Below are 12,092 nucleotides of genomic sequence, written 5' to 3'. Positions count from 1 at the left end.
ACTTGTATAGAGAGACTCATTTTGTCCATCCAATCCTCCTCCACCCAAAGGTGGCAACAATGGCGAGGGCCCCCACAATGGTGATCCAAGAGGACTACATCGACATGGACCTCACCCCGACCACCACGCCGCTGCCCCCCTCCTCCCCCCGCCTCTGCGGCGGCGGCGGATTCCGGGAGTTCGAGTTCCACAGCTCGGGCGCCGTGGTCAGCAAGGCGTTCGCGTCGCCGGCCGACGAGCTGTTCTACAAGGGCAATCTCCTCCCCCTCCACCTGCCGCCGCGGCTGCAGCTCGTGCAGAAGCTGCTCCAGGAGCAGCAGGTGCAGGTGCAGGGGACCAAGAAGGAGGTTGAAGACGACGACATGGTTGACATGAGCAAGGTGTGTGCTGCCAAGAAGTACTCGTGGTCCAAGAGGTTGAAGCTGATGAAGAGGTGGACGTCGAGGGAGTACATCAAGTCCCTCTTCTTGGCCACCGCCAAGCCGACCGGCATCGCCGTCGTCGGCGGCGGCAATGGTGGCGGCGTGATGGATCAGGAAGAGCTCTGCGGCCACCGCAAGTCCTTCTCCGGCATCATCCGGCGGGTGCGGCTGGTGGCGACGAAGGCGGCGTCGGCGTCGGCGCCGGGGACCTCGCCGCTGTGCTCGACCTCGTCGTCGTCGTCGTCCACGCCGTCCTGCGGCAACGCGAGCAGGTTCTTCCCGGCGGCGCCGGCGCTGAAGCGGAGTAGCAGCGCCGGGTCGTCGGAGGAGGGCGCCATCCAGGGCGCCATTGCGCACTGCAAGAGGTCGCAGCACCAGCACCTACAGCAGCAGAGGAGAAGCGTCAGCGACGTGGTGTTCTACTCGGTAACCAACACGCCCAGGGTGTCATCTGTCGCCGCCGCCGCCGGCGGCGAGGTCGCCCAGGGGGAGAGGCAGGAGATGTGCAGGGGATGATGATTTCATTCTCTTCTTGATTTGACCGTCATGGCTCATGAGGTTGACAAGAACAGAAGAAGAAAAAGAAGACCATATTTTTTTTCTTGGTTTCATTTTCTGTTTTGGTTGTTCCAGAGTCCCTGTGAAGATGAGCAATGTTTGTTGTGAATGAATTGCTGTGATGATTCATGGACTCTTTTCTTCTTTGATTCTCCCCTTCTTGTTTTGTTGGACCAAAGGATTTTAGCTGTATGATATATGAATCTCTCTGTTCATTTGTTTCAGTTCTGAACTTCTGATGCATTCATCCCCATCCCAATTTCTTCATTCCTGGTTTGTGTTTGCAGAGTGTTGCATTGCATTACCAATATTTAGAACACATTGCATTGCCATAGCAGTGGAATTTTCCCTGTTTCGAAGTAGTGTTCTTCTTTCCTAATGTAGCATATGAATCTTTAGCTTTATTAATATGAATCTCTGTTCATTTGCTTCCATCCTGAATCTGTTCTGAACTTCTGATGCATTCATTTTCATACAATTTTCTTCCTTGTTGACAGAGTGTTGAGAAGCATTGCATTCCAATACTGCATTGCGTTGCATTACCATAGCAGTGGAGGGAGGGGGGGGGGGGGGGTAGAAGTTGTACTGTTGTGGGGCTTGGGGTACTGTACTGATAAATGGTGCTAGGGTGGCACTGACTTGGTGGCAGATTTGATTCCTCTCTCGAAGTACACTCTCTTCTCGCTACTTGACCATACCATATGCCTCATGTTCATGCAGGAGTAGAGTGGAGTACCAATCAATCTTTTGGCTATAAATTGCATCATGTATTACCCTTCACCTACCTCACATCTCTTTGTGTAGTTGTACAAGGCACGCCAAAGTCCAGGCTCCCAAATTAATAAGCAGACATCTCTTTGTGACTTTGTCAGCTTCCACGCCACGCTCCTGCTGCATCTCGCTGTTCCTTGGCTTCAAAACAAAGGTTTTGTAGTAGGAGTAGTAGTGTATTCACTGAAAAATGTATAAATGAAAATGCAATGCATGCTTGCTTTCAGTTGAGCTCACTCTCATGGCCGGTGATGCTTTTGAGGAATCTAGCAAGAGGAGATTAGGGGTCCCATGTATCTGCAGACAGACATCGAGATGGAGCAAATGCAGTGATGAGCAAACAAAATCAAGAACAAGCTAACAGTACTCCATTGCCATCGATTACGGATGGCATCGTCCAAAAAGACCAGACTAGTATCTTCAAACCATCATTTCAAAAATTTTGTATACTGTCCTACCAAGATGGTTCGGATTTGCTGCTACTCCTTTTGAATTGGGAGATAGTAGTAAGTATAGCATCTGAAACAGTTGCAAGGTAGTAGCACTAGCAATGCAGTATACTCCCTCCTGTTAGAGCAAGTCTAATAGTATAGCCAACTACCGGCTCCAATTCATCTATAGCTAATCTAATAGCTCATTTATACAATAGTTATATACTACACTATTAATACATGGTCCCATCTGTCATACACACATTGCGTCTTGGAGTCCGTGCTACAACTGGCTATAAATCTGTAGCCCGCTTCTCTCCTCTCTCTCTCCTCATTTATCTCCTTAAAATATGTTTGCAGCTGGCTTAGAGCCTGCTATTGTACCTGCTCTTAGCATTGGTCACTGACACACTCACACAAACACAGTAGGGGTGGCCAAAAGGGGAGCAGCTTTGGGGTTGTGATTGCCAGTTCCCAGTTCTCCCACCACCATGGCTTGTCCAGCCAGCTTCTGATTGGGATGGGTCATGCAACAACACACAAACAGGCCCAGATGAGCACGAGCAAGCCCTGTGATGAGCCAGAGAGAAAGCAAGCAATGGCATAAACACAAGAGAGATTCCATACTTTCACCATACCTGTGCCTGTGAATGACTGTCAAAGTTACTACAGTGCAGGCTTAATGTTAACAGCACCTTGGATGGAGCAAACCATTTGCCTGTCAAACCAGCTCTCAGGATACAACCAAAGAATCTTCCCAGATGAGAGAGGGAAAAAGGGGGAATTGGGGTGGATAAAGTGGCCATGGCAAAAAGTTTTCACCTTTCTGTTGCTCAAGAGGAGAAGAAGAAAAAAAAGAGAAAAAGTTTCAAGGAGAGAGATTTCCAATCGCAAAAAACAACTGGAAAAGTGTCAAGAGCCTCATATGATGACAGCACTCACCAGTGCTTTGGTTCGTGTGCAATCCTTAGCTAACAGTTGTCGTGTTCTTGGATGCAAAATGAGTCATCAAACGAAAAACCAAGAAAACAGTACTAGTAGATTAAATGTTGGCAAACCACAACCATCAAGTGGTGGCACAGATGAAGCAGAAGAACAATGGAATTACTGTACTGTTAGGTTGTTAGCATCTGGTAACTCGGCAGCAGTAGCCCAGAAGGGGCAGCAGATTGTTTGACTGACAGGTCAAAGCCATGAAAAGAATATATAAACGTTTCACTGAACAAATCGACCAAGATATGATACTTTATGTTGATGGTACTACCTCCATCCTAAAATAAGTGCAGCCATAGATATGCGTACTCAGCGTTTTGACCATCCATCTTATTTAAAAAAATTATGAAAAATATTTAAAAAATTAGTCACACATAAAGTACTATTTATGTTTTATCATCTAATAACAATAAAAATACTAATCATAATCTTTTTTCAAATAAGACGAACGGTCAAACATTGGACATAAATAGTGCTAAAACTGCACTTATTTTGGGACGGAGGGAGTAGTAAAATGCAGCTGCAAGGCAGGACAGGCTTCAATGCTTCATCCAACTTAGCTCATGTGATGATAAGAACAATAATAATATAATGTGCTAATGTTTGTTTCTAACCAGTAAAGGACAAGAGATCTGACAAATAGGATTTATACCTGTAGACAGGAGGCACCAACTTCATCACCTTGTTTTGTCCCAAAGATCCAAACTGAAACATGTAAATCACCTTGTTATTAGGGCAAGCTAGAATCCCAGAACCACACAAAATGACTGAATCCTGTGAAATTCTCGTTCCCATGGGAAACATTTGCTGCTGACCCCTGTGATGGCCATGCTGTGCAAACGCCAAGAATTGCATTCAGGCATTCAGCCACCGACCATACGTCATATGTAGGGTTTCACGATTGGAAGATCTATGATGGCAACAATTCAAATACTTTGGTATCTCAACCTGAGCACCCAGAAGAAATATTGTACAAGAAATTGCTGCAACAGATAAAATCATGACTCGAAAGACTTGTCTCACTATCACTTTGCTTGTCAACACATAAATCAATTAAGCAAAGAATCAGATGCATCTGTTTATGATGTCTGCTACCTTCCTGCAGCGTGGAGCATAGTCTACTGATAAAAGAAACCTAGATATCCAAAACAAGTTACACTTTTTGTTCCTCAGTATGTGTTTGTTCATAGCAACTCAAGAGACACACATATGGGGACAAATAAGCTCCAGAAGTCAGAAGCTAAATACAGTAGCCAGAGTCGAGCACATCATGTTAGGGCCCCTTTATATATATAGGCTGCAATGCTAGACAAGCTGGGCAACTTTTCTGCGCACGATTCTCTAGTTTCTTAGCAAAGAAAATCGATAGAGCATCACTGTTAATAACAAAAACTGTTGTGAAATGAGTTTGGTTATCACCTGATTTCATGGTCCTCTAAGCATGGTATTAGGTGTGATCATTTCTCAGTAAATCTGAACTTTTCCAAGACAGTCTTGATTGATGTCCAGTTTCCATACAAACTCTGAAGCCAAGCCAAGATAGCCTGAACCTAACCATGGACATTGTTTCTTATGGTTTGTTTTCTTAACCGCTTATTAAATTCTGGAGTATTGCCTTTCTTGAATGGTCACATCTCTTGAAGACAAAATTGAATACTAAGATATCAAAAGAAAATGTTACAGTTAAGGTGTCTATACAGGTTTTCAATGGCACAGATAAAAATAGGAGTTTTCTGAAGAAGATGAATAATAATTTACAACGGGGATAACTTGCATACTACTAGCATACTACCCAAAAACAAAAGTAAACTAACTCTGCAGGAACAATGAAGGGTAGTTGAAGCACACTCAAAGCTCATGAGGATTGAGGAACATGCTTTAACCTGATGATAATCTGCATAAGTTAATACAAAAAGAGAAAATGTAAAAAAGGAAAACACGAATTGAAGGAACCATTTTAAACTACAGTTGCAGGTTACCTTTGTTTTGTCATTAACACCAATATAGTCACATAACTTCTTGCCCATGGCCAGCTCTTTTCCAGCCCACCAAAGTTGAACATTCTCAAGCTTGTCGCCTGGATATCGCTTACAAGAACAAGTTAACAGTAAGCCGATGATATTCTGTGTTAAGTGAAATAGGGAAGAAAAACCATGTTACGACAAAAAAATAGCCAACTTCAGAGTCAGAACAACTCACATCAGGGTCGATACAGTTTATAAAGATTGACGGAACTACAAACAAAAGATGGAAATAGCCAATCTAGCAGGCAATTCATTATTTTTCTCCAGATACAACATTTACTACCGTTTCATTTGGAAAATCATATCTTCGTCACGCAAATTCAATTCATGCATTACCTGATGATTTCTGTTGCAGGCACAACGCTTCAGGAGACTCCTGTAGAGCGGTAACAGCTGTCTTTTCGATGTTCTTGATATGCTCCCTTAGAGCACGAGGGGATAAGAATCTGTTGTACCGCACTTGCTCCTGGAATAAAAACCGGGCACATATAAAAATCTCGAACGGAAATACCCTGGAAAGGGGCTGTCGTTTCAACTTGAAAGCTCTAACATTGATTGCAACAGGCATATATTTGCTTAATTAGCTTGACACCTTACAAAATTTAGCTTGACAAATGATGAAGATTGAAGAGAACAACGATGCCAAGTTTAGATTCCCTTTCACAAAACAGTAATTGCATAATGGTAGTTTGTACCAGAGAATAGTTACTGGTCACTTGTGGTGACAGATGCAATATCAGCCTATCATCCAATTAAAAATCATGTAACATGTATTAGTAGCAGAGAACTAGTGATACATTTGACCTGTGGAATTAAATTTGAAGCCAATGTCCATTTCCATTTGGCCTGTGGAGTTCAATTTGAAGGCTAGTGTACTCAATCAATCGTAGCAACTAGGAAGAAGATTGATATGAACAATTCAGGCGACATACTTTGAAACCCACAAAATTATAAATCGCTCAAAACTGTAACAACCAAATAAAACTATCTGAGCTGAGCAGCATCCGAATCGGAGTGAGAAGCTGACCTTGGAGGCGTAGGATTCAGCCTCCGCCACCGCCCTCTCGACCTCACCCGCCGCTGCTGCCGCCGCCGCGCCCCTCTCTGCAACACAAACCGCAACGCGTCAGTTCATGACAGCAGCCAAGGCTTGAGTGGGTCTCGCAGAAGAAGTTGCGGTGACCTGACCTCGAAGGGAGCGGCAGAGGGAGAGCAGGCGGGCCTGGAGTGCCGCGACGCCGGCGAGCGCGGCCGCCACGTCCTCGACGGGGGTGGAGGCGGCGCACTCGTGGAGGAACTCCATCTCTTCCTCCTCCGGCGATGACGGTGGCGGCGGCGAGGAGGAGGAGGAGGCTGCAGCCCACCTGACGTGGAGCACCACCATCTCGTGCTCGCCGCCGCGCCGGACTTCGCGGAGCTTCTTCCTTCCCCGCTCTGGTGGGATGATGATGTCATCATGATTGTATTGTGTCGTCTCCGTTGGGAAGGCAGCCCACTACAGTTGGACCGGAGCAAAAGATTCCAGCTTAAATGCGGCCCATATATGTTGGACCAGAACTCTAGTGCGGCCCATATGTGTTGGGCCGGAACGGGATATGGGCCGTTTCCCTGTCCGCCGCTCCACCGCCCGCCACCGCCGCTCCAATTCCATTCCTCGCAAACGGCCGCCGACGTGAAGAGAAAGAGAGAGAGAGAGATAAGGGGGAGAGAGTGAGAAAGAAGAAGGGTTGGAGAGAGAGGATGACCATGTGGGCCCCACAGTCAGTGGGTCCATTGTATATTTTGTGTGTGGATGACATGTGGGTCACACATATCTATTTTTAATTCTAATATTACATAAGCGTCACGTCAACGCCACATGTGATGAAAACCCAGTCAATGCCGCCACGTAAGCGCCACATCAGCGAAACCACCCTCCAAAACCACTAAGGGAGTCAAATTACACCGATTTCATATTTCGGGGAGACATTCTATCCGGTTTTGTGGTTAAAGAGCATGAATTAGATTCAACCGACTTTTAAGGGAGTCTGACGGAGCGTGGGGCTCCTTACCGGGAGACCGCGCAGGCCCCCCTTTGCCGGTTCGGCCGGGGGCGCTAAGTGAGGTTCTTCGCCCTCGATCTGAGGAACGTCAACGAGAAAAGAAATGCGCAAGACACGGGCGACGTAGACAGGTTCGGGCCGCTGAGAAGCGTAACACCCTACTCCTGTGTTCTGGTGGATCTGTGTGTGAAGGAATCCAGAGGGCGGAGAGTGAGAGAGAGTTCAGGCTCTAGGAACCATTCGCCAGAGTCCCAACTCCCCCTCCTTTCTTTTCCCCCCTCTTCTTTTCTTAGGCCTGGGCCTCCTTTTTATCTGGTCAGGGGTCACCACATGGGCCTCTAGCTGCCTAAGAAGGGAAACATGCTTTTTACAATCAGGGCTAATCTACAGCCGGAAATGACTTCTGACAAGCAGAGCGCACGCCTCCTGCCCCGCTCGCCCGCTTTTCCCGGTGGACGCCCATTTCAACCTTCATTTAATGGCCAGCGACTTCCTTGCCATACTTGCGCTGAAGCCTGGAACGAATCTGACCGGGACTGACATACCAACTCCTGGAGTTGGCACGCCGGCTCCGGCTAGGGACAAGAGCCAGGAAGCTCTCATCATTCCGACGGGACGGGGCGAGGCGTGTGACAGGTCGCCTATTGCCACCTAACCCGCGATCTGACCGGTCTGTGACCGGTCACTCACCGCGACCGGTCACGGACCGGATAAGCGTGCGCTGCGCCGCATTAAATGCGGCGTGGCGCGCTCGTCCAACCTGCTATAAATGTGGTTAGGTGAGCCCGCTGTGCTCACCTAACCCACACACGTGGCGCCAAAACCACAGGGGGTCGGGGCGCCCCAGCCCTCGGGGCCGAAACGGGAGCGGCCCGACCCCTCGGGGAGACAGAGGGAGGGGTGGCCACGTCACCTTCGGGCCCGACCCCCCCGAGGGGGTCAGGCCACGTGGGTGACCGCGGCTACCCAAGCCTCTAGTCACGATACCCCCGGCCCCATGTCACCGACAGTAGCCCCCGGCGTTACGCCAGGGCGATCGCCCCCCTCGAGGGAAGCGCTCGGGCGTGACGCCACTCCTTAGGCCCGGTGACAGGTGGGGCCGGTCCCTACAGGCGGGCAGAAACCCAGCGGTCGCAAATCGCGCGCATCGGCAAGGGAAAACCGACCGACAATAATGAGCGGCCTCTTTAAGACCGCTACATTACTCGAGCAGCGCGCGAATCGGGACGAGCCGGTTTGTTTCGCCTGGAGACATGATGACGGCGCATTTCACGGTTGGCGGGCGTAGTTAATGCGCGCACGATCTGCCCCATCTCGACTGCCACGGCCGCACATCTGCCGCGTGCGCCGCAAACGGGCGAGCGGGGTTAGTGGAGGCGTGGGCGCGAGAAACGAGGGGGCGAGGTAGTGGGCGCGGGAATCGAGGAGCCGGGCATAGCGTTGGCAAGGGTGTAAAGACGCCGAGGGAGGGATTCGTTTCTTTCCTCTCGCCACTCTTCCCCTTGCCTTCGCCACTTGTGCTCTAACTCTTCGTTTCCGGTGCCCTACCCTTGCCGCACTCGCTCGCTCTCAAGCTCCTCCTCCGCCGGCGTCATGGCACGGGGCTCCGCACCGCTCGACGGTAGCGTGCTGCCGCCTTCCCGCATCGTGAGCGAGAGGCAGGCCGGGCTGCCGCGCCGATTCATGCCGGAATCTGCCACCGGCTGGGAGGTGGTCGCGCTGGGCGAGGGACGCCCGGCGCCACACTACCCGGGCGGTCCGTCTTCTTCCTCTCTTTCGCAATGGCGGGGCTGGTCCCGCCATTCTCTATTTTTTTCATGGATATTCTGGAGTTTTATGATCTCCAGATGGCGCACCTCACCCCCAACGCGATAATGACGTTGGCCATCTTCGCACACCTGTGCGAGATGTTTATCGGGGTGCGCCCATCTCTCCAGCTGTTCCGGTGGTTCTTCACCGTACAGCCGGTGTCGCCGCTGACGGTAGTCGGTGGCTGCTACTTCCAGCCGCGGGGGCAGGTGCTGAACCGCTACATTCCCTGCGTCCTCCGCAAAAAGTGGGACGACTGGAAGAGCGATTGGTTCTACACCCCCCTCGCCGACGAAGCGCGCCTCCGACTTCCGAGCCAGCCCCCGGCGCAGGCCTCCAGCTGGCGGGCGACGGTAGATCTGGGAGACGGCTACGACGCCGTTCTTGACCGCCTGGCGGGTCTGCGATCCCAGGGGCTCACGGAGGCCATGGTGTTCGGCGACTACCTTCGTCGCCGGATCGCGCCGCTCCAGCGGCGCGCCCGGGGCGCCTGGGAGTATACCGGGCCCGAGGACTACATGAGGACCCACCAGGGGTGCAAATGGGACTGGGACCCTGAGGTCTTCAGGATGGTGGTCCAACGGGTGCTGAATCTCAGCTCCGTGGAGGCATCCCTCATCCCCCAAGGGGTCCTCCCCCTCTGCTGCGATCCAGAGCGCGCCAAGATCCTGACCATCATGCAGGTGGTCGGGGCGTCTGGGGAGCGGGCCCCCCGAGGCCACGATGGCGCGGGCGGGAGCCGCAGGGGGGAACAATCTACCCCGGGAGGGGGTCGTGCTTCTGGGCCCCGCGACGGGGGCCCGGGGGGCAGCCGCCCTGCCGAAGCCCGGGGGAAGAGGAAGCAGGAGGGTACTCCTCCCCCATCTCCTCCCCGAGGGGGCGGGGCGGTGCGTGCCAGCAGCAGGCGCCCGGAGGGTGCCGTGCCGACGCCGCAGCCCGAGGGGGAGCGAAAGAAGAAACGGCTCCGCAAGATGGGGGGGATCGTACCATGCCGGGGGAACCTCATCTCGCCCCCAAGGTGGTCGTTTAGCCGACCTCCCCGCAGGTTCGTCCCCGCGCCCACCGCGGCCGTATTCATTCTCCCATCTCCCAAGGCGAGTTTTCACTCACCCGTTTCTTTTTGTCTTCTGGTTTTTCTTCTGCCTCAGCGAGATCCCGTCGCCCCCCCCCCCCCGCCATTCCTAGTCCGGCCGGTCTGAGGCCGAGGAGACGGCGACTGCGGAGGCCCGGAGGCGGGAAGCTGACCGGCGAGAAGCCGCGGACCGCCTCCGGGAAGCCGAGGAGGCTGCCCAGGAGGCCGTCCGGGTTCGCCAGGCTGAGGAGGCCGCTCGGGAGGAGGCCAGACTCCGCCGGGCCGGGGAGTCCGTCCGGGTGGCAGAGGCGGCGCGCGCACGCCAGGTGGCCTGCCAAACCCCCGACTCGATTCCGCCCGAGGCGACGACGACTTCAGAGGCCACCCATGACGAGGCCGCGGGCGCGCCGCTCGGGCCCGACCCCTCGGGCGACGCTTGGGACGAGCCAGGTTCGGGGGGCGCCCCCGAGTCCGGCACGTCGATCGGCGGGCCGAGCCGCGCGGCACCCACACCGAGGGGGCTCTCCCCTCGGCCTTCCGCTGCCCCACTGAGCACGGAGCCCTTCCTGCAGGCCTTGGCCGCCGCGAACAGCACGGTGCTGGACGGGTTAAGTGCCCAGATGGAGGCCCTGCAGGCGGAGCGGGCGGAGCTCGACGCGGCGTGGGCGCGCGTCGAGGAGGGGCGGCGCTCGGTGGAGGCCATGGTGGAGGCGGGTCGCAAGGCACACCGCCGGCACGCCTCAGAGCTCGAGGCCCGTCGTAGGGACCTGGCGGAGATCGCCAGGGAGGTGGAGGAGGAGCGGGAGACTGCCCTCATCGCCACCGCCGTGCTCGACGAGGCGCGGAATGACCTCCGCCTCCAATACGGGAGCCGGGCGGCGGAGCTGGAGGAGAAGCTCGACGCTGCCCGGGGGGTCCTTGACGCCGCCGCTGCCCGGGAACGGCGGGCGGCGGAGAACGAGGCGGCGTCCCGGTGGCGCGAAGAGGCCCTTGAGGCTCGCTCCACGGCGCTGAAGGAGCGCGCCCGCGCCCTGGACGCGAAGGAGAGAGACCTGGCGGACCGCGAGGCCGCCGTCGCACGAGGCCGCCTGCGCCGAAGAGGAGTCCGCACTCCGCTTCCGCGAGGACGCGCTCACCGAGCGGGGGCGAGCTCTCGAGGAGGCCGAGGCCGCGGCGCAGCGGCTGGCGGACATCCTGTTCCTCCGCGAGGCAGCGCGGGAGGAGCAGGCGCGCCGCAATCTGGAAGGCGCCCGCGCCGAGAGGGCCGCACTGGATCAGCGGGCCGCTGAGCTCGAGGCGCGGGCGAAGGAGCTGGACGGGAGAGCGCGCAGCGGCGGGGCGGCCGCGGGCCACGGCGACCTAGTCGCCCGCCTCGCAGCCGCCGAACACACCATCGCCGAGCTGCAGGGCGCGCTGGACTCGTCCGCCGGGGAGGTCGAGGCCCTCCGCTTGGCGAGCGAAGTAGGGCCCGGCATGCTTTGGGACGCCGTCTCCCATCTAGACCGCGCCGGGCGGCGGGCGGGCCTCTGGGGCGGGCGGCACGCGAAGTACGCCGCCAACCAGGGGGGCCTCGCCCAGCGCCTCTCAGAGATGACCGGGGCCCTCGAGCGGCTCCCCGAGGAGCTCGAGGGGACGATCAAGTCATCCTCGAGGGACCTCGCCCGGGGGACGGTGGAGCTTGTACTGGCAAGCTACCAGGCCAGGGACCCTGACTTCTCCCCGTGGGCAGTGCTGGAAGAGTTCCCTCCCGGAACCGAGGACAGCGCACGCGCGCAGGTCCGGGACGCCGCCGACCACATCGTCCACAGCTTCGAGGGTACGGCCCCTCGGCTCGCGTTCGCGCTCGACTCCGACGAGGAGGGCGGTGACGACGGTGCGGACGACAGCGACGACGAGGCCGACGACCCGGGCGCGTCGGAGTAAGCCCTCAGGCCCCCGCCAATCTTAATAACTTTTGCTTCTTCTTCCGA

The 12,092-nt window shown here is 54.7% G+C and overlaps 2 protein-coding genes and 1 long non-coding RNA gene across 3 annotated transcripts; 1 reads left to right on the top strand and 2 right to left on the bottom strand.

The window, feature by feature from the left end:
• LOC4337649 (probable membrane-associated kinase regulator 4) lies at positions 1 to 1,204 on the top strand. Its single transcript, XM_015782508.3, has one exon. It carries the CDS (start codon positions 60 to 62, stop codon positions 936 to 938), a length of 879 nt encoding a protein of 292 aa, XP_015637994.1. The 5' UTR covers positions 1 to 59; the 3' UTR covers positions 939 to 1,204.
• Positions 1,205 to 2,336: 1,132 nt separating this feature from the next.
• LOC136356587 (uncharacterized) lies at positions 2,337 to 4,734 on the bottom strand. The gene is made up of 4 exons (XR_010741570.1): positions 4,595 to 4,734; positions 3,828 to 3,880; positions 2,821 to 2,900; positions 2,337 to 2,693 (listed from the first exon to the last, which is right to left on the bottom strand). It is a non-coding gene; the product is annotated as an uncharacterized lncRNA (long non-coding RNA).
• A 78-nt stretch (positions 4,735 to 4,812) lies between these two features.
• LOC4337648 (uncharacterized) lies at positions 4,813 to 6,635 on the bottom strand. The gene is made up of 5 exons (XM_015782509.3): positions 6,388 to 6,635; positions 6,227 to 6,303; positions 5,536 to 5,665; positions 5,155 to 5,252; positions 4,813 to 5,069 (listed from the first exon to the last, which is right to left on the bottom strand). Exons 1-5 carry the CDS (start codon positions 6,581 to 6,583, stop codon positions 5,031 to 5,033), a joined length of 540 nt encoding a protein of 179 aa, XP_015637995.1. The 5' UTR covers positions 6,584 to 6,635; the 3' UTR covers positions 4,813 to 5,030.
• Positions 6,636 to 12,092: the final 5,457 nt, after the last annotated feature.

Source organism: Oryza sativa, chromosome 5 (assembly GCF_034140825.1).
Source record: "Oryza sativa Japonica Group chromosome 5, ASM3414082v1".
NCBI classification, from domain to species: domain Eukaryota; kingdom Viridiplantae; phylum Streptophyta; class Magnoliopsida; order Poales; family Poaceae; genus Oryza; species Oryza sativa.
Note: the sequence above shows the minus strand (reverse complement) of the source record. Positions and strands in the feature narration are given on the sequence as shown.